The sequence below is a fragment of the Malaya genurostris genome, chromosome 2 (assembly GCF_030247185.1).
Source record: "Malaya genurostris strain Urasoe2022 chromosome 2, Malgen_1.1, whole genome shotgun sequence".
NCBI classification, from domain to species: Eukaryota; Metazoa; Arthropoda; class Insecta; order Diptera; family Culicidae; genus Malaya; species Malaya genurostris.
This window is the reverse complement of record NC_080571.1, coordinates 239,131,787-239,153,083: the sequence shown is the minus strand read 5'-3', so window position 1 is coordinate 239,153,083 and position 21,297 is coordinate 239,131,787. Positions and strand designations below refer to the sequence as shown.

The 21,297-nt window shown below is 37.2% G+C and overlaps 1 protein-coding gene across 1 annotated transcript in view; it reads left to right on the top strand.

The window, feature by feature from the left end:
• LOC131428279 (solute carrier organic anion transporter family member 4A1) overlaps positions 1-21,297 on the top strand; it is a 62,141-nt gene that overhangs the window by 26,929 nt on the left and 13,915 nt on the right. Inside the window, exons 2-3 of the mRNA XM_058592097.1 lie at positions 11,570-11,922; positions 12,312-12,498. Coding sequence (XP_058448080.1) covers positions 11,570-11,922; positions 12,312-12,498 — 540 coding nt within the window. The remainder of the gene's footprint in view (positions 1-11,569; positions 11,923-12,311; positions 12,499-21,297) is intronic.

Genomic DNA, 21,297 nt, shown 5'->3' with positions numbered 1-21,297 from the left:
TTATCTGTATTGTACAGATTTTTGCGTTCGCATACTGATTTAAATCAGATTACAGATTTTATACAGATTTTCTAAATTTAATACAGATTTGTACAGGTTCATAAAAAGTGAGAAGTAAAAAGTTCGACTTTTCTCTCTAAGTATCTGTTAGTATTCGATTGCAGTACTTCTTTGAAAGTTTATGAATCAACGGACAAATCACATGTTAAAATGGAAATCTTTTGAGCAAATCTTTGATGATGAACACTGATAAACATTTATACTAAAATTTTAAACCAATTTGAACTGATTCATTTAATTAGTGAAAACAGATAGAGCAAATACATATTTTCTATGAAAATATCTGGCATCTCTGTACACAGCCGATGACGTATAGCGGAAAGAAACCAGTGCTAGTTCTTTCTGGTAATATTAGAAGGTAATATTAGAAGCCGAAACAGTTTTATTGAAATATAAATATCAACAATATAATTAAACTAATGTCACGGATACCAAAAAAATACTTGTTGATGATAATTTGAAGAAGGAAAACAAATTTGTTTTGTAAAATTATGAGAAAACTTGGCAACTTTGCCAAACCAAATGAGATGAAAACAAATCGCAATCAAGTGAACTAAGTGAAAAACTTTCATCTCATATTCTTGAAGACTTCTATTGCTTGTCGGGTAAGTTTTTGATCGTTAATTAAACAAGTAGTAAGTGAACATATTATATAGATATTCAGAAACATGACGAAATGTAAATCTTGAGACGAAAATGTGTCCTAAATTGAAAAGTGAGTTTGTTTTAAAAGAAAAAAACGATCACCGAAGAATTTAAACCTATTTCTTCCAACGAGAAAGTGTAACAATAGCTCGAATAATCATTTTAAAACATTCTACAATTTGGTTCAGGTACGTTGTAGGATATTATTCATGTTCAAAGTAATGAGGTGAAGAGATGAGATGGAAATAAAGATTGTCCCAGAAAGTATGGACGCAACCAAAAACCGCTGCCATTTCGCAATGGTTCAGAGTCTGTCAATTTTTATGGCTGCGTCATGTTGTTTACACTCTTCTCTAACCACTTGTGCAGTTGTTTATTCGTTTTCATTAGTTTGTTTCGAAATGCGTGGATTTTCAGCAGAACAACGTCGAAAAATTATGTACAAATGGTGCACAGAACGCGGACTGTCACTGAGAAAGATAGCAAAGGTCTTGCTAACCCTCAGTTGAATAAACGTATACTGAAGGCGTTCGAGCAAAAAAAGGAGGTTTCAGTTCGGGATGTGGCCAAAAAGTAGGCACTTCGAAGTTAAATGTTCTTCGTGCTAAAGAACGTTTGAATCTTCGAACCTATAAGAAGCAGAAACAACCAAAACGTAGTCCGAAACAAGAAACATCGATCAGGCCGAGGGTTCGAAAGCTGTACAATACGATTCTTGATGGAAATTTGAACTGCATAATCATGGACGACGAAACCTACGTGAAACTCGATTACAAATCCTTGCCGGGACCACAATATTATACGGTGCGAGAAGGGAAAGTGTTAAACCAGTCCAAGACATCGATTGAAGTCGAAAAATTTGGTGAGAAAGCTATGGTCTGGCAAGCAATTTGTAGCTGCGGTAAGATTTCGAAACCCTTCATCACCACTGCTGCAATGAACAGCGCAATATACATCAAGGAATGATTGCAAAAACGACTTCTACCCATGATTCGAAGCCACAAGGATCCTGTTGTCTTCTGGCGAGATCTTGCTTCTTGCCATTACTCGAAATCAACGGTAGAATGGTATACTGCCAAAAATGTCACTTTCGTCCCAAAAGACATGAATCCACCAAATTTCCCACAACTTCGACCAATTGAGGAATTTTGGGCATTAACGAAGGCACATCTTAGGAAACATGTCTCGGCAGCCGAAACCATTCAACAGTTCGAAAAAGATAGGAAAAAAGTGTCAAAACTTGTCGCCAAGAAGTCTGTACGGAATTTAATGAGGAATGTTCGCAAGAAGGTGCGCCAGCTAGTCTACAATGGCTAAGTAGCAAATGTTGAGAAATATATTCTGTTGTTGTAGTCTAATATTATCAGTATATCGAATAAAATATGAATATCTAACACTTGTGAATTATTTACAGCGAAATCAAAGTGGATCTGGGACAGTCTTTAGGAGCTCAGATGAAATAAGGAGCCATTACACCATCTCTTACTTCGATTCGTGGAGTACGGAAAGCATCTTCTTAATTTGTAGGTCATATTAGTTGATGGCCATACAAAGTTACTTCAGCTATACAGGTTTCGGTATCAGGTTCCGGATGTAACGGTCTAAATTTCCAAAACGAAACTCACATCGATTTCTCAGAGATGACTTTAGGTTTGGGAATTCATGAAGTTCGAGGAGGCCAAATCAGGTGAACAAAGTGGATGGGCAAGTAATTGGTGCACTAAACCGTTGATTTTAACTATGGTAGCGATGCTCATGTGCTTTATGTAAGGTCCTTTCACAGCGATTTCGGTCTTTAATCAATTTAGTACTACAAAAGTATACTATGGAAATCCCAGAACACCGGTATCATGATCTTTACGACCCATTGAGCCTCCCTTTCCGGCACTCGTGCCACGACGACTTCAGTCCATTGTCGGGTAATCATTTATTTCTCTGGCGTATAATAATGGATCCAGCCAAACATGTACTCGAAGTGAACTTGCGTTCGTCTTTTTAGTCCTAAATAAGTATGTGCGAGATCCAGGGGCAGGATATCTTTCTAATTTGCAACTATGGTAAGCTCGCGCACATTCTCTTTCCAGTCATCCAGAACAATTAAGTGTCTTATTATTATTGTTGTCAATTTTGCCCGTATTTATCATAATTTCCATTTTATTTATTTTTGACACTGTTCGCTTCGTATCAAACATTTTGTTTTTTATCAAACAACCGATTCAAACCAACTTAACATATGGGCTGAAAAGTCCCGGGCCTAACAAAGAGAACACGATTTTTTTGGATCAAAATTAATTTTATTCATCAACGTAATCTCCATCAAGATCAACACAATCATTCCAGCGCCGCTCTAACATTTCAATACCACTTTTGTAAAACGATTTATCTTTTGCCTCAAAATAGGCCTCAGTTTCAGCGATAATCTTTTCATTCGTGCAAAATTTCTTACCGGCGAGAGTTTTTTTCAGGCCCGCGAACAGGCAGTAGTCGCTGGGAGCCAAATCTGGCGATTACGGTGGATGTGAGAGCAATTCGAAGTAGGTTTGCCATTGTTTTGATAGACTTGTAAATGCTTCGCTTTTCCATCAAGGAGCAGTGTGAAATTGAAACATGAAATTTGTTATGATCCATTTTTCTGAAAAGAATGAAAGGAGCGTCACTCTTAGCACAATAACAAACTAATGAATAGAATATCATGAAATTTTAACAGCTGTATTTTAAAGGTAAGCATTGATTGTCGATATAGAAGAAAAGCAAATAAAGAAGATATTCTTTGCATCAGAAATCAATCGCATAATCAATTAATTACAATTGAAAACCATTTACATTTTGTTTCAAAAACCGTTATAAATCTTCAAAACAACATTTTAATTTGAAGCATACTGTTGAATCGAAGGTGGGGCATAATGTTCGTAGAGTGACTGTTATGAGAAAATTCGTATATAAAAATTTCCTTTGTTTCTCTGATTTTTTCTACTGTAAATAAAGACATTAGTACTGCTAAAAGTTAATTACTAATAAACGATGGTTCTCTGATCTTTTTAAAACAAATAAAAATGATTGAATTCTATAAGAAAGTGAATTAATAACTGCGTATATTTCGAAACGGCCGTAGTTTTTAAGGATTGCTACTTTAAATACATGCAAAAAAGGACTGCAATTCCAATGCAAAAATTCTGAAGATCAAATGAATATTTCAGGAGAAGGAGAGCTAGTTCTTTCGGTAGAGCTATCAAGTTCTGAACGGCTCTTAGAAATAAACTTTTTTTGTCCTTCTCTAGAACTGTTAAACAATTAAATTTTCGCTACTGCGTCAAACGCATTTTTTTTCCTAGATTGTAAACATTCTTGCAAATTTCGGTCATTGGACTTATGATAACTTTAGAACTTCCAGCTGCAGAGGCCAACATTAGTATAATTTGGGTCCAGGTTAACAATTAGAAGTTCGCAACGATGGCATGCGTTATTGTGATGATATCCTCCGCATCACTATGCCGGCTCGAAACCAGGGATATATGCATTAATCAGCGTCATGCGCCAGTTGTGTGAGCCAATTAGGCAAGCGATCCCTTGGCAATAGCAACGTAGAGCATTGGACCTCATACAGCTATTTGCTGCGATTTCTGCGCGCTGGCTGTGTGGTGCATTAATTTGTGAAATAATGATTGGCCTCCTTTCACGCGATAGTCGTTCCATGAAGGTGGAACGTCCCCCAGGAAGTTGAACAAACGAGCGATTATGCACAGTATACCATTCTTGCGGAGCGTTTAATAAACAATCTCTAGCAAATTTGGGTTAACTTTTGTGGAGTGTGTCAGGGATTCAAAATGTGTCTAAATTAACGTTGAAGTTAAAGCTTAATGCAATAATAAATTACGTTTAAAGATTCACTTGTTACTCGATCGCTTCATTCATTTGACAAAATAATAATTCTGTGTTTGTTTGAAAAAAATGTTATGTTCAGTTCTAATACAGTATGACCCGAAATGAAAAAAATGCAAAACTCTACGCACTACGTTATAAGATCTTTTTCTCAAGATTAATGTTCTCTATTACTGCGTCAGCGGAATCGGGAGCATACCTTCTTAATGTATGAAGCAGACATGCTTTTGTAATGGAGGCCTTCACAGCGTCAACACTAGGTTGAGGTTCCAGTCGTGGTGCTTCGATCCGGTACTTTGTTAGGTGGCGTTTCACTCGAACCCTGGACTTCGAATTAAAGTAATCTTTGTCTAATCGCTACATTGAAGTTTTGAAGATATTGGCATCTTTTTCCAATTTCTGAATGGATCGTACTGGATTTCGCTTCAGACGACTATGGGACGCCTTTTCAAAATTTACCCGGTACAAGAATGGGTAGAGTTTAATCATGAATTCTCTTTTTTTTATTTCGATTATAGAGGTTTTAGCCTTAAGGTCGTTCGCCTCTTCGGATCTGAAAAATTTTCTAACCCTATGTGCGGGATTGGGAATCGAATCGTAAAAAGGCATCGACATGAACATCTCTTGTTGTATTGACGGCAAAAACTCCATACCATCGGGAATATGTTGAACAATTTATGACACAATTTCAGTAGTATGAGATGTCCTCAAAGTCTAAAGTTTTCTATAATGTTTGTTATGAACGAGCATCGAGGTAAAATTCAGTGCCACAAAAGGGCCCGCAATATTCCAAACACATGAATTGAAAGAATCATCGCACAAAAAGTATTCTGCAAAACCGACACATAGAAAGACGAAATATTTTCATTGATTGAGTGCTGTAGGCTTACGATCAGAGCTTGCAAATTGAAGTAACGAATATTAACAAAAAAAAATCACCCTCTGTGCTATTCACACACATTCGTATGTCAGGTAAAATACACAGCGCAACCCAAGCAAGGAGAGCTACTACGTTCATTAGTTCATGAATATGCCCGCTAGCTGACACCTATGCTTCATGAGGTTAGCATTTGATGAATGGTTCTCCTATGAGGAAACTAGATTCATAACTTTTAGTTCCGATGAATATTAAATTAAAGAACATTACTTTTAGTGTTTCTAGGATATATGCACAGTGTAAGTTTTCAAGAAACAAATTGATTGTTCTGAAAATGGGCTCAAATGCAAAATTTCTGCTATAAAATGTTTAAAGTATGTTTGAAATGTGATCAAATTTGGTCTTGGAATGTGAACATTATGTTCAAAAATGATTTCTGTAAACCTACACTGTTAAAACACCGTAAACATTGCCTATATGACTTTACTTCGCGTCTTGTAGCACGCCGTGAAGCAAGGCCTTCTTTCTCGTACAATACTAACGAGAGCGAACCCTTCATTTCATTACATTGTCATGGATTGCTTGGTTCATGTGTTAACTGAGCTCTCAGCACAGGCAATTTACTAGGCAAGGGAATTGGTCTGCTCAGTAGCATATACTTTCACGCATCCAGTTACTCTCTAATATAGGTCTCTCATGCTTCGTTCGTTTGAGGATTCACAATACAAGCACTGCTTACGATACGTTTTGTTCGCTAGTAAACCAGACAATAACTTTGAATGGTTATAAACCATGAGTATTTTTTATTAACTAATATGAGGAAGACATATTTGTACTATTAAGACGGTTAATTTAGTTATTCAATTTATAACAAATATGTTCTTGTAACTATTTTTTGCCTTTCTCATATAGAAAGGTTATGCAATCACTGTGAAAACCGACTTTTGAACCGAGGCCCGGAGAGCCGAGTGTCATATACCATTCGACTCAGTTCGTCGAGTGCGCAAAATGTCTGTGTGTGTATGTGTATGTGTGTGTGTCTGTGTGTGTGTGTGTGTGTGTGTGTGTGTGTGTGTGTGTGTGTGTGTGTGTGTGTGTGTGTGTGTGTGTGTGTATGTGCGTATGTGTGTATGTAACGTTTTTTTGCACTAACTTTTCTCGGAGATGGCTGAACCGATTTTCACAAACTTAGATTCAAATGAAAGGTCTTGTGGTCCCATACAAAATTTCTGAATATTATTTGTATCCGACTTCCGGTTCCGGAATTATGGGATAAAATGTGCAAAAATTGTGAAAATAAGTGCACTAACTTTTCTCAGAGATGGCTGAACCGATTTTCACAAACTTAGGTTCAAATGAAATGTCTTGAGGTCCCATAGAAAATTCTTGAATATTATTTGGATCCGACTTCCGGTTCGGGAGTTATGGGGTAAAATGTGCAAAAAAAAAGAAAATATGTGTTCTAATTTTTCTCATAGATGGCGCGACCGATTTTCACAAACTTAGATTCAAATGAAAGGTCCTGTGGTCCCATGCGTAATTCCTGAATTTCATGCGGATCCGACTTCCGGAAATATAGGGTAAAGTGTGTTAAAAATTGTATACCATCACTGAAAATAAGGAAAAACCTTTAAAAAAATTCTAAATCGACCTCAAATCTTTTCCAATTGATAGTTTTTATCAGTAGACGGTGAAACAAACCGATTTCGGTTATTCTTTCAAGAATCGCAGAGAATTATTTTGAAAAATACCACAGTATTATATATGATAGTATGATTGATATGAGAAAGGTATCATTACACCATTAGGTGGATTAAAACAGGTTTTTTCGTCTGTAGTGAAGTCGTTCTTTTTTTGTTTCAGATCAAAACCTTTGGCATGAGCTGTGTACTGTTCATTCAGTTCATAAGCGAGAGATGTGAACGCTGATTGTGATACTTGTTCTGCTCGATTGATCTCCTGTACATCTATATAATTCCATTTAAAACTTTTTAATACTTTGATACATGGTACGAGTAGTTAAAATGTGGCTATTTTTAACAAAACTGTACAACTTTATGGGTTGACGAATCAGTTATTATGAATTTAAGGCTTTTTGCCTTCCTCATATAGAAAGTCTATGCAATCACTGTGGAAATCGACCTTTTAAACGAGGCCCGTAGGACTGAATGTCATACACCATTCGACTCAGCTCGGTGAACTGAGTAAAAGCCTGTGTGTGTCTGCATGTGCGAGTGTGTATGTGTGTGTATATATGTGTGTATGTTACAAAAATATATACTCGATTTTCACGAACTTAGATTCAAATGAATGGTCTCTTGGTCCCACAGGTTGCTATTTAATTTTACATTCGGTTCGGGAGTAACGGGTCAAATAAATTAAGAAAAAGTGCACTCGATTTTCTCTAAGATCACTCAACCGATTTTATTCAACTTAGATTCAAACTAAAGGTCTTGTAGTCCTACAGCGTGTTATTAAATCTCATCTGGATCCGGCTTTCAGTTCAGGAGTTACGGGGTAAAATGTGCAAAATGAATTAAAAAAGTGCACTCGGTTTTTTCAGAGACCGCTCATCCAATTGAAAAAATGAATGGTCTTACAAAACCATATAACACTACCAAATTTCATCCGGATACGACATCCGGTACCGGAGTTACAGACTGATAAGTATAAAAATTCCATTTTCAGGAGTGTGTTTTTATACATGGCACGGAAAATCAAGCCAAATACATTCAAATAGCGATATAATTTTTCAATTAGGTATGTTTAATTTATGACCAAATACATTGACTTTGAGTATAACGGATCTTCGTTCCTGGTTCCGAAAGTACAAGAAAAGTGCTCGAGTGCTCCGAACCGAGAATCACTACAATTTCTCACGTAAAAATCCATCTAAATTTGGTTCAAAGTTGTTCAAATTTATAGGTTATGCTAGTTACTGGCCAAACGATCCGATTTCAGCTATATCGGTACTCAGCTCTCAGTTCCGGAAGTACCGGAAGTAGTCATCGAAAACTCAAAAACGGAATTATCTTCATTTTCTCAGAAACTGCTAAGTTGATTTTCTCAAACATAGGATCAAATAAAAGAGTCAACGTATATAAAAATAGACTACTTTTGATCTTTTCTCGGATTTTACTTTCGGTTTCGGAACAACAGAGTGAGATGAGTTTAAATTTCAAACCGTCATTTAGAGCGAAAATGCATTTTTCTTATTACTAATAACATCAAAAATATTACTGTGGAATTCGCAAAAACAACTGTTCATTGAATAGAAATAAGAAAGTTTTTTCGGACTTAATCTAACAAACTCTACATATCCTGTTTACCCCGTAGTTCCGGAACCGGAAGTAGTATCCACAACAAATTTAGGAATTCCGTATGAAACTGTAAGACTTTTTCTACGAACCTATGAGTTTGTGAAAATCGATTTGGCCATCTTGAAGGAAAGTGAGTGAGATCCTTTTGCAGTTTTTAATCACCATTTCCAATTCTTCCGAAACCGGACTCAGATGACCGGTATAGCCGAAGTTTGTTTGTTTGCCAGCAACAAATATGACCTAAAAATTGGAACAGTTTTGAACCTAGTTAAACCTAAACTTACTATCTCATACTCTATTTCGATTAAATTAATCTCTATTTCGATTAACGAAATCTAACAAATGAAGCGAAACAGCGTTTCTGTTACTTCTGCACATGTAAGTCTAGCTAAACAGCATGAATCAGCAGATTAACACATGTAGTAGGATTATTATTTTTATTATTATTATTATTAACATCGTTACACCACCGGCACGGTATTACTGCACTACCGGATGTGAAAATTTCATATTTTTTTCAAATAAATTTAAATTCATTGACTTTCGCTTATTCTTTCGGTCGTACTAATCATAAAATAGCTATAATTTTTATCAACCGCAACACCGTCTTGTACCAATATTACACACTAGTAACAGACATCCGTAACCGTTTCGATTTCTGCGTGTACGAATTAGAACAAAGCACGCATCGTTTGTTTTGTGTTTTCTTCTTGGTGTGATATATATTGTTATTCTATATGGCGATATGTAAAATTCGACACTCATCGCCCTGCGGATTCGGAAGTCGGATCTGGATGAAATTTCACAGTAGTTTGAAGATAATATTAGCTTTAATTCAAATCAAGATATGTCAAAATCGGTTCAAGCATCGCAGAGAAATCAAAGTGAGTTCTATTTTTTAAGTTTTTCTGCACCACTTTCGGTGCTTCCGGAATAGGAAAATTGGAGACCAGTAGTGTCGAATTAAGCTTTTATACCCACAAATCAACAAGCTCTGCAAACTAGAAGAATTTATCAGACCTGGGATTTGTAATTGGTGAAATTGGTAATTTTCCACTTATTACGCTTTAGTTCCGAAACCGGAAGTTGGATCTTGATAATATGTTCTAGAAATTTTTAGAACACAATAAGAACTTTCATTTGAATCTTTGTTTGTGAAAATCGGTTGAGCTGTTTGAGAGAAAATTGAATGCAAACTTTTTCTCTAATTTTTACATATTACCATGTAACTCCGGAACCTGATGTCAGATCCAAATGAAAGCAGACTATGGGACCATAAGACCTTTCATTTGAATCTTAGTTTGTGAAAATAGGTTCATTCATTTCTGAAAAAAGTGACTGCATATTTTTTTCCATTTTTTTTGGTGCATATCATTCAATATCTCCGGAACCGGAAGTCGGATCGGAACCGGAAGTCGGATCGAAAAGGCTATGGGACCATGAGACCGTTCATTTGAATTCAAGTTTGTAAAAATCGGTTCAGCCGTCTCCGAGAAAAGTGAGTGTATATATTTGTTACAATGAATGAAAACATGAGTTATTTGAGAAAGGCATAACTAGATGGATTAAAACAGGTTTTTTTCAAGATTATAATGAATTTCCAGTTTCCAAATTCAAACAGTCAAAGCTGAACAGATCCTAAGAAATTTTGTTTAATTGTATCCTCTTATTTCTAACTTACAACAATTTACCAAATGTGTTCTGACACTTCCCTAAAGGTACTCCTGAAAATCCAAAAATACGAATATTTGGCATTATAGAATGAAAATATTTGATTTTTACATCAGTTTTTGCAATGACTGAGCGGAAATATATATTGGAGAAGCCAAGTGAAAGAAAAACTACTGATTTTTACATGTTATACGTCGGTCGTCGCCATTCTTTTACTTTAAGTATCGTGAAATATGTAATCATTTCAAATTTTTGGTAAGATTCGACATAAATGATTTTTTATTATGTTTGTTTACCATTTTTTTTAATAATAAGGAATAGAAATCGCTCAAACTAAAGAAATTTTTTCCGAAGTGTGGAATAGTCTGTCAGTTTTATTCCTGTTCACGTCATCCAGTTATGTCTCTGATATTACCGATCCTTTCATGAATCTAATCAACCTTGAAGTGCGAACCGACCGCGGATCCCCACTTCCTGGCTTCCTGGCTTCCTGAGACGTTGATCATCGAAGAGGACTTGACAGCATGAATCCTATAGGTTCCATACATATCCGATATTAGTGCTAATGTCGCTTCTATGTACCCAAAAACAAACTTTAAAAACTTTCGCATTTTTTATGGTCCATAGTGTTTATACGGACGTGAAAGGTTGTCTGTTATTAGTATCATTAGAATCATAGTTTCCAGGATAAAAAATCATGTTTCATTACTCATTCATACCTACAGGAGAAGTAGAATTGACATGTGGTGAGTGGTGAGCATCACATTTACCTTTTCCGTTGACAATCGACGTTCAGATTTTGTGTTGAGTTCACATACGTTTAAGGAATTTGCAAAAGCGTTCACTTTTATAACAGAAGCGTGCTTCGTAAAAAAGAGATCCTAGTAGGTTTCTATGCACCAACAACTTGGATCGAAAAATCATCAAAGAACACTCGGAAAACATCTTCAAATGGTGTTATGTTTTATCGAAAGTTTGGCTATTTGATTCTTATGCCTCTCGCCCTTCAGCAGAAGCGGTGTTATTTTCACCACGCGTCACCCCATTCACCTAAGCAAAAGAAAAAATAAATCTACGTAGTACTGACGGTTTGTTTTCTCTTCCCTTCATCACACAGGACTGGTTGTCAATGGTTTCATCAACGTTGTCATCACTACCATCGAACGGCGGTTTGGTCTAAGATCAACACAAACCGGCCTCGTGGCAAGTGGTTACGATATCGCGTCGTTCCTGTGCCTGGTGCCGGTGTCCTACTTTGGCGGCCGGTTAGGATCTTCCAAGCCACGCTGGATCGGTTGGGGTGTGGCAGTAATGGGCCTGGGAGCATTTGTGTTCGCCCTGCCACACTTTTTGGTAGGCCAGTACCGGGCGGCCAATTCCGAGCAGAACGTGTGCCTGGCAGCAGCATCCGCCACCGAACTTATGATCAATGACACCACGGCCATGGCTGCCCGACTCCTGCTGGGGGAGGTAAGTTGCTTGTTGTGCTGTGTGTATGTATGTATGTATGTATGTATGTATGTATATATGTCGGAGTCAGATTTATTGGTCACAGCACTGGCTAATTAATAAGATTAAGTGCTGTCAAATGGATTGGAACATTATATTCGATCCTGAGAGCTGATATTGAGTAATTAGCGAAAGGGTTATGAAGTATGTTTTGGGGTAGTGAGGGGATGAGAAAACTTGTGAGAACCTGTCGAAACAACAGTCGCATAGTCAGTATTGCGCTAATGTTGTAATTTCTGCCAATCCATTTTATTCCCTTGAAGAAATAATCAAATTCATTCATATAGACTACTTTCGAACTTGCTAACCACACATTTTGACACCTGTTTATTTCGTTTTCTTCATTCTAGAGTTGCGCTTTGGAAGGTGATCTTGCATCGAACGGTGGCGGAGAGGGTAGCGAAAATCTTTCCTGGAATGTATGGTTTTTCTTCACCGCCCAGCTCTTGCTCGGTGCTGGGGCATCTCCACTGTATACCCTGGGCGTTACGTACATCGATGAGAACGTCTCCAAGAAGATGTCATCTGTTTACTTAGGTGAGTATTCAAGTATAGAAATGGATGGTCAATTTCAGTGGTGGGATTACTTTGCGGTGTAGCGGTCCTTTGGTAGGAGTCGACATAAAAAGAACTGGCGATAAAACAAGTTGACGAGGGACCAAGTTGGGATGAGGATTGGATATCGCCGGCAACGAAGAAAGGTGCTAGCTGTTTGTTATTGTTTTGAATAGCTCCTTTTTTTTACTACAAGCAATTTCGCGACTATCAGTACCGGGGGGATGCGGGGATGTACTGGGTGAATATTTTCTGTGTGTAAAGGAGTTCGCTTTTGGTTCGTTTCATTTTATGTTCCTTCGATCGTACATTATGAGGAGGGGAAGAATCATTAGGCAAACAATTGTGTAAAGACTGTGTCACGCTGGGTAAACGAAAAAAGGACTCATAATTCTTATCAGATCGGAAATTTGTGTTGATACTTTTGAGCGTATAAGGCGGTTGGGTTTTAGCATTAGGATGCTTTAATCTCAATCACTTCGTAATTGAAAATGTAAAATGCGTACATTATAAAAAAAACTCGGTGGGATAAGATCCGAAAAGGTCACGTCCAATGCTGTTTAATTTAGTTGAGCCAGCTTATTTTTGCCGGAAGTGGATGAAAATAACACGCTGGTAATACGCCTTTTGATGTACGTGTATTACGAAATTTGGAAATTTGGTGGGTACTGTGATCACTTTCAGCCATTTGTTTAGTCAGGCAAAGTTTCATACATCACAATTTTCGCAAACAACGCAGCACCCGACAAGAAGCTGTTGAGTGTGTAGCATACTTTTATGGTGAATCAGATTCGTAAAATATAATTTGATGACTACTCGTAAAATTTGTTATGATTCGAACTTGCGCCAGAGCACTTGCGACCTGCAACCAATTGTACGTTGTATGTGAAAATTTGTACAATGACAGAATCAAATTTGTGTCCCAATGGACAAAGTGTCGTTCCAGAATGTATGCCATGTGGAACCCAAACCTTAGTACTTTACTATCACCAACAGTTTCGTATGCGAAATGTTAGTGCTTTTAGGCTAAGCAATATAAAACATATACCTACATTTTTGAATTAAATTCGAACTGTTTTCGAGTTTGTAATTGAAATTGAATTTTTATATTTAAATTGAGTAACTATTGTAAGCATTGTAGCTATCTTTGTTTTAGGTGTTATAAAGCCGCTATATCTCAACATGTCGATCAAATAAATCTCTAGTCTGGCGATGAGCACTTTTTGAAATTTGGGATTTTTTTCGCAATTATTTCCTAATTTTCTAAAGGTAGCTTTACGATACAATAACTAACATACTAATGAATCGACCGTCTTGAAATTTCGACAGATGATATCAGAAGGATGTCTGAGATGCCCAATACATGGTTTTGTGCACATCTTTCTCTTCATTGGACCGTGGATGATAAAAGCAATGTGAAATAAAATAGTATTGCCTTTAAGATTACAGTGATGTATACCCATGTATGTTTTAACATTTTCGGTCGTTCACCGCCATAGTATTAGGTGTACAACTTTGCTTCCGACGTTTTTTTCAAATTTTAAAGCTTTATTGCGAAAAAGTGCTTACAGATGTATTATTCAAAGTATTGTCCGTCGCTAGCGACATTTTTCTCCCATCTTTCCGAAAATTTTCGGATCCCGGCTCGAAAAAAGGAGTCCTTTTTTGACGCTTTCCATGAAGCAATCTATTTTTCCAACTCTTCGAAGGATTGAAAATGTTGATCTGCCAGGCCCTGTGTCATCGAACGGAATAGGTGCAAGTCAGAAGGGGCGACATCTGGGGAATACGGCGGGTCAGGCAAGACTTCCCATTCCAGCGTTTCCAGGTACTTTTTGACCACTTTTGCGACGTGAGGCCAAGCATTATCGTGTTGGAGGATGACTTTGCCATGTCGCTCTTGATACTGTGGCCGCTTTTCTTTTAGCGCGCGACTAAGGCGCATCAGTTGCGTTCGGTAGCGATCTCCTGTGATGGTTTCACCCGGTTTTAAGAGCTCGTAGTAAATTGTTATTCATCTTTGAAGGTTTTTTCTCTTCCACCATAATGTTTGTCTTCGACATCGAAATCACCATTTTTAAAACGTTGAAACCACTCCCGACACGTTCTTTTACTCAGAGCAGCATCACCGTAAGTTTCTGAAAGCATTCGATGCGCTTCAGTTGTATTTTTTTCGAATTGTAACAGAAAAGTAAAACTTCCCGCAAATGGCGAAAATTGGACACAAAAATAGACATTTTCGAGCGTGAATAATACGAAAACAAGAACAACTGTCACTGACAGTTCGTGCTCGCATCTCACACGACGCGGTCGAAAATCATTTACGGTCGAAACAACAGAAACAAAGACAATACAGTACAGTGAACAATAGAGTGTACGGAATGGTCAAATATGATCTAACAAAGCCGGAATCTTGGCCTACAAGACCAAATTCAATTTGTATAGATTTCAAGCGTTGCAAAGTTAGACCAGCAGCAAATGAAATTGAAATCTTACTTAAAGAACGAATGCATCTAGGCGCCAATAAAGTAACTGAGATTCAATTCAACAAGGCGTCTAACTGTGTGTACAATATGTTTAAACGTGAAAGCGATGCAATTACATTCGCTTCGATTAACAACGAGGTGCACAGTGTTGAGTATGATAACATTGAATACAAAATCCCTGTGCACATGGTGGACAATGCCATAGAAGTACGCGTGCATGACCTCCCCCCGGCGGTCATCGATCAGTACGTTCGGGAGAATATGTCGCGGTACGGTGAAATCCTTTCCATCGAAAGGGAAGTATGGCGGAATTTCCCCGGTATCCGGAATGGCGTGCGAGTGGTACGTATGCATCTACGTAAGGCAATTCCATCTTACATTATTTGTGGTCTAGGTGGGATACATCCGTGTAAAATGCTGATTACCTATGAAAATCAGCTGGTTACATGCCAGTTTTTGTGAACAACCTGCACACTACGGTAAACCTTGCACCGAAACTGCGAAAAGGACATCTTCAACCAAAGACAAGGTCAACCGTTCAACAATGGAAACTAGTGAGCGCAGTACTCCTGTTTCACCATCAAACCAACCAGCAACTGCAACCAATGTACAACAAGGTGCATCTACAGCAACTAGCAACGAGCTCAAGACTGCGAACATCAAGGAAAACGAAAAAAGACGGAAATCAACAACAAAACCACCGATGCGGCAATGGATGACGAGACGAGTCACGAACAAAGTGCCCCTCAACCCTCGCAGGAGGGAAATGGAAGCTCCTCTCCTCCTAGAAAAAGAGTGACAACAAAATCCACTTCAAAAAACACATTATTTAAAAAATCGGCTAATTCGGCCACGTAAAGCTTGTACGCAAATAGGCCTGAATAAAAATACCTTTTAAATAGAAAATAGAAAAAAAACTGTCACTGAAACGGCGATGACAATTCGTAGGTACTGTACACACTCACTTTAAAGGCATTATCATCTATGTATTTTAACTAGCCTCAGCCGGTACAGCCACCTATCGGCAAACGGCGGAAGCAAAGTTGTACACCTGATACATGGGATATTTCAAAGGAATCGGTGACCACGCTGATTCGGTTGTTCAATAGCTAAATGATATACATATAAGATACTCAAGTGAACGCGGTGAGACAGCAGAAAATTGCACCAACATACAATGCAGAAGCGACAATCCAGCGAGCGAACGCATATACTTTACAATCCAGTCATCACCTCACTGGACGAGCACCAACCAGGCAAAGAAATATTATGCAGCATACATTTATAGATTCTATTTTGTGCGAAACTTCATATCCCGTAGAACGATGCGGTGTTTTTTATTCATGACGCAAAGCCTCCTATGTCGAACGAAACAAATCTACTACTGTGTTGAATTCTAGGTGCAGACCAACGATCGAAACTTGTCGACTGTTCACGAAACATCAAAAGAATGACATCATTTTGGTCCGCTGTGATTGGTTCGTGAAAAGATAGGTTGATTCTAACCAATTAATAAATAGTATGCCAATGAAATAGTGGAACAACATTACCATACATGTTATGAAAAATATGATGTTATTTATTCAATGACTTGATGTATATTGAATATGTTCTACAGATGTCATACAAACCAAAAAACACAAAATTATGGCTCGTTCACACCAAATGTCCATTATCGACACATTTGTATTCTAACGCTTACATCAAAATGGTATACCAGGTAAATCCAAGTTTGCCGTATTTTCTTATGTGACAGAACACTACTTCTATTGAAATGTTAAATTATAATTTTAAGTTAAATTAGCATGTAAATTTTAATATAGTGTTACTTCCCATTAATGTGCATTTATCGGAATACCAATTTTCATGATTTATCTAGATGTTGTGTACATTCTTAGGAAAAATCAACTCACACATGGCGTGAATCCACGAATGCCGTATTTTCTATGTCAACGGCAATTTAATAACATGATAAATTTGGGATTTTAAATTCAAATGAATTGCGACACGTTTTTTATGTACATCTATCGAAACGCAAATTTAAGTAATTTTTACGAAGTGTGTTTTTTTTGCATTAGCAATTGAAGCTAATCAACTGATACTACACTCCTAGAAAAAAATCCTGAAAATCTGAGACCTGAGCGTCGAAAATAACTCATTTTTACATGTCAATTTTCTTCACGTTTCGCCTTCGGCTCATCAATTTGAATCGCTAAGCACTGCTGCTGAGCTGCTAGTCGGAGATGGCAGTTCAATTTGAACTGCTTTAAAAACTAATGAGCCGAAGATGACACGTGAAGGAAATTGAAACAAAATATGTGCTTTTTTGTACGGACCAAAAACCCCTAAATGTACATTTTTACAGTTGATCTTACGCACTGCTTGAATGGTAAAATATGAGTTATGGTTATCATTCTTGTAAAATTCAATCATTTTCTGAATCACGTTCTCATGAATTGGGCTATATGTGGAAACACGATTCATCGATGAATATAAAAAAGTGTAGTAATTGTTCCACTACTTGAACTATAATAATTTACTTGGTGTTCTTCTTTGCAATTGATTGAAAATAAGCCCCTATCGCACTTTTCGTTAAGTGCCACATTTACATCCATGAATCACCGTCGATTCCCCTGGTGTATGCATTATCCTGCTGTGAGGCGGCTTTCTCTTTGCCTAAGTGAAACCAATAAACCCGACCAAATCGAATTATCCTATCCCGGAAACTGGAAACAATAGACCTCAATTGGAAAATAGCTACTTTCACAATCCCCATCGATCACATCGGTCAGTTGCAGTACCACTTCATCTATTCCTGTTTGCCACCATTCCAGAAATTGCCAGGAAAATTGATCAACACACTCGGAAAATACAGTGCATTCAAACATCTGTGGCTCTTGGAAGTGAAGTATGAAAAAAATCCATTCGTAAAGTGCAGCAAAATTCCTGCCAGTCCACATCGGTCGCGAAGGATTTCAGTTTCACTTTCGAGTAAAACAATATAGCAGCTCGAATGCCGTCGTCACCACCGGTAAAGATAACTTCCGGTGTGAGAAAACGGTCGCAAACAGAGCGAACCTCATCCCATGCATAATGGACTCACTTAGGCAGGATAATAAAATGTGTTTGAATGAAATTATGATAGAAATATTTTTTCATTGTTTCGTTTTACGGTGCTGTTTCGCAGTATAATGGCTCGGGAGGGTAAACAGAGCTGGCACAGGGGAGTGGTTGTTTTTCGCACAGGCAATCGTTTTCCATTTTCAAACTGATCTGAGATCTATAAAGTGGTTTGATCCCAGATATTGAAGGCAATATACGTACAAGAAAACAGAACTAGAGGTGGGGTGCTGGCAACGATGCATTAAATGTGATGAGTATTTTGTTTGACTTTATTATGTTATGATTGATAGAGAGCGCGATAAAAATGTGGGTTGGCGGAATCGAATCGAAAATTCCAATTGTATATTGTTATTAAGTTTCTTTGAAAGACTAATAAGGTTTATTTTTTGTACAACAGAAGAAAACATCCAAGGACTGTTCAAAAATGCTAAAGGAATCATTGTGTTGAGCTCTTAAAATCTAGGTCAGTTATTGAACCATAAATTCAAATTTGCGAAAATATTTTCCGATTTTGTTTCGATGAAATCTTAACTCTTCCTCTAATACCACTCATCATATTTTGGACACTCTGTTGGCTAATTTTATTCTGCTATCTCTACATCTCAGTCGCATCCCACTCTTCTTTATTTTCGGTTTAACAACTGCTCAATATTTCTTACTTTGGTGAAAGTGTGGGCGGCTGGCTGGATTGACGATTGATTTTCGAAAATATCGTTGTTTCGATACCACCTTAGCATTTCTTCGTTGTAGTGACAGCTTGACAAATTAAATCAAAACTTTACAGGTCCATTGTGAGCTTTAATGAACACAAGAATACAGTTTTGTGGAACTTCTGTTTGTAGACTGGAAAATCAACAGTCGTAAACCTGTGTTTTTTTAAAGCAGCTGCGAAAAGCTTGCCAGATAATGAGCTTTCTTGTGAATTGATCGATAAAATTGAATTTAAACTTGATAGGGACATCACCTCCATAAATTGATGAATGACACTTTTAACCAGGAAGCTGTCCATAATATATTTTTGTTCTACAACTTCAAATAGACTTTCAACTATGACGTTTATTATTATACTTCCGATAGATATTATGTCGGTCATTGTGGTTCTTGAGAACGCTGCACACGGATGAACAGATTTTTGAAGTAAGTTTCCTGAATTAATTTTTGTACCGAAGTGTACTTTTTGCCTTTTTTTATAAATATAAAAAATAGTTATAGAATTCGCTCAAACTTTAGAAAAAAGTCGCCCAAACAACGTTTGATATGTTTGTTTTAGCAACCTGAGGTCGCTCTAGATCGGACTCCAATCAGGTAGTTTCGCTCTGGAAATTTTCTCGGGTCGCACCACGCATCCATGCGAGTTTGTTTATTTTTTCTATTTTTCATGAGTTGTTGTTTAGGTTCAAAAACGAAAACGGTATAAGAGGTCGAGATCACAGAGACCGATTTTGATCAAATTAGTCGCAAATAAAATGTCTTCCCGTCACCCTGAACGCTATTGAATGGTTTTGAGATCGGATTTTTACTTTTTGAGTTACACGAAGTTTTATGTCAAAATTTTCAGTTTTTTGACAGTATTAGACCTAGACTCCGCACAGTAATAGCTATCCAACAAGCCATAGATTGGTAAAATCTGTCCATTTTTAACGGAGATATCGATATTTTTGTGGAAGCGACTTTTCCCCCTATTCCAGCAGTAGGAGTTCTGAGCGCTGTATGACAAAGCAATGCTTGGGAGCAACGTAAAACACGATTTTTTAATACTGTTACATACAATTGTTTCTATGTAACAAAAAGACTGTGTACAGTATCCTTTTTCATGACATTTTGCCTCGGACCGATTTTAGCACGGTTCGTTTTTGGCAACATAATTGTTCAAATATGACATATGTAAACCAGATGATGGCAGCATTTAAACTACTTACAGCAATAAATGATGGAAGAACATAACAACCATATACCATTCGAATCAATTCGTCGAGATCGGCAAATCCGTGTGTTAAAAATAATTTCACTCAATTTTTTTTTCGAAAATGACTCAACCGTTTTCTACAAACTCAGATTCATATGAAAAGTCATATGCTCCTAAACAATGTTCCTGAACTATGTTTAGATCCGATTTCTGGTTCCGGAACTACAGGATGATATGTAAAACGAAATTAAAATTGAGAACCCATTTTCCTCGTAGATGGCTGAACCGATCTAAAATTCAAATGAAAAGTATCCTGATCCTGTACAACATCTTGCTTTTCAGTCAGATCCAACTTCCGGTTTAGGGGTTACAGAATAATTAGTATGAAAATGTCTATTTCACATAAATTAATCAGGTTTATCGGGTTTGCAGATTTGGATAGTCGACAACCAAATAAACTTATTTCAGTTTTAGTGGTATTCAGTTTTCGATTCAGATTTAATTCGCACTACGATTTCTCAAAGATGTTTATACTGAATCGTTTCTCAAAGCTCAATCGTTTTCTAAAAAAAATGCCAGATCTACAAAGACAAAATTAATTTATATTATCCAATTCTGACTTCCGATTCTGGAATTACAGGATGATGAATATTTTTAAATTCAAACCGGTATAGAAAATGACAATCCCGAAAAGCTTAAAAGTTGGACTCAATACTATTGCAATTTATTCGTCATATGGCCATACGATTCGGTTTGGGTTATGCTGGTCCTTGAATACCGGCCCTGGAAGTACCTTAAATTACCGTAAACCTTAAGAGGAACTTACTCTGACATATCATGGAATGTTCAATCGATTGTCACACTTTTAGATTCAAATTCGATCCGATTTGCAGTTTCGATATTACAGAGTAATGAGTGAATAAAATCTTAAATTGCCGCTTAATTCGACGGTCATTAAAATAATGTCTTGAGAACTGAAACACTGAAGAATATTCATTCAAAAAACACATGCGGATTGATAAAAAAAGGTATCATCTCACTGCTAGGTGGATTAAGCAAGTTTTTTTTTAACGAAATGAATCGCGGCAAAAGTATTGTAAGAGAACACTTTTCACGATAAACTGCTGAATTTTGTTTACGTTTTGTTTTAGACTCATCAGTGCATAGCAGTTCAAATTGAACTGCCTAAAGCAAAATTTGGCAGTTCAATTTGAACCGCTAAGCAGACGAAAAGTTTTTGCTACGTATAGTTAGGTGCCAAACAAA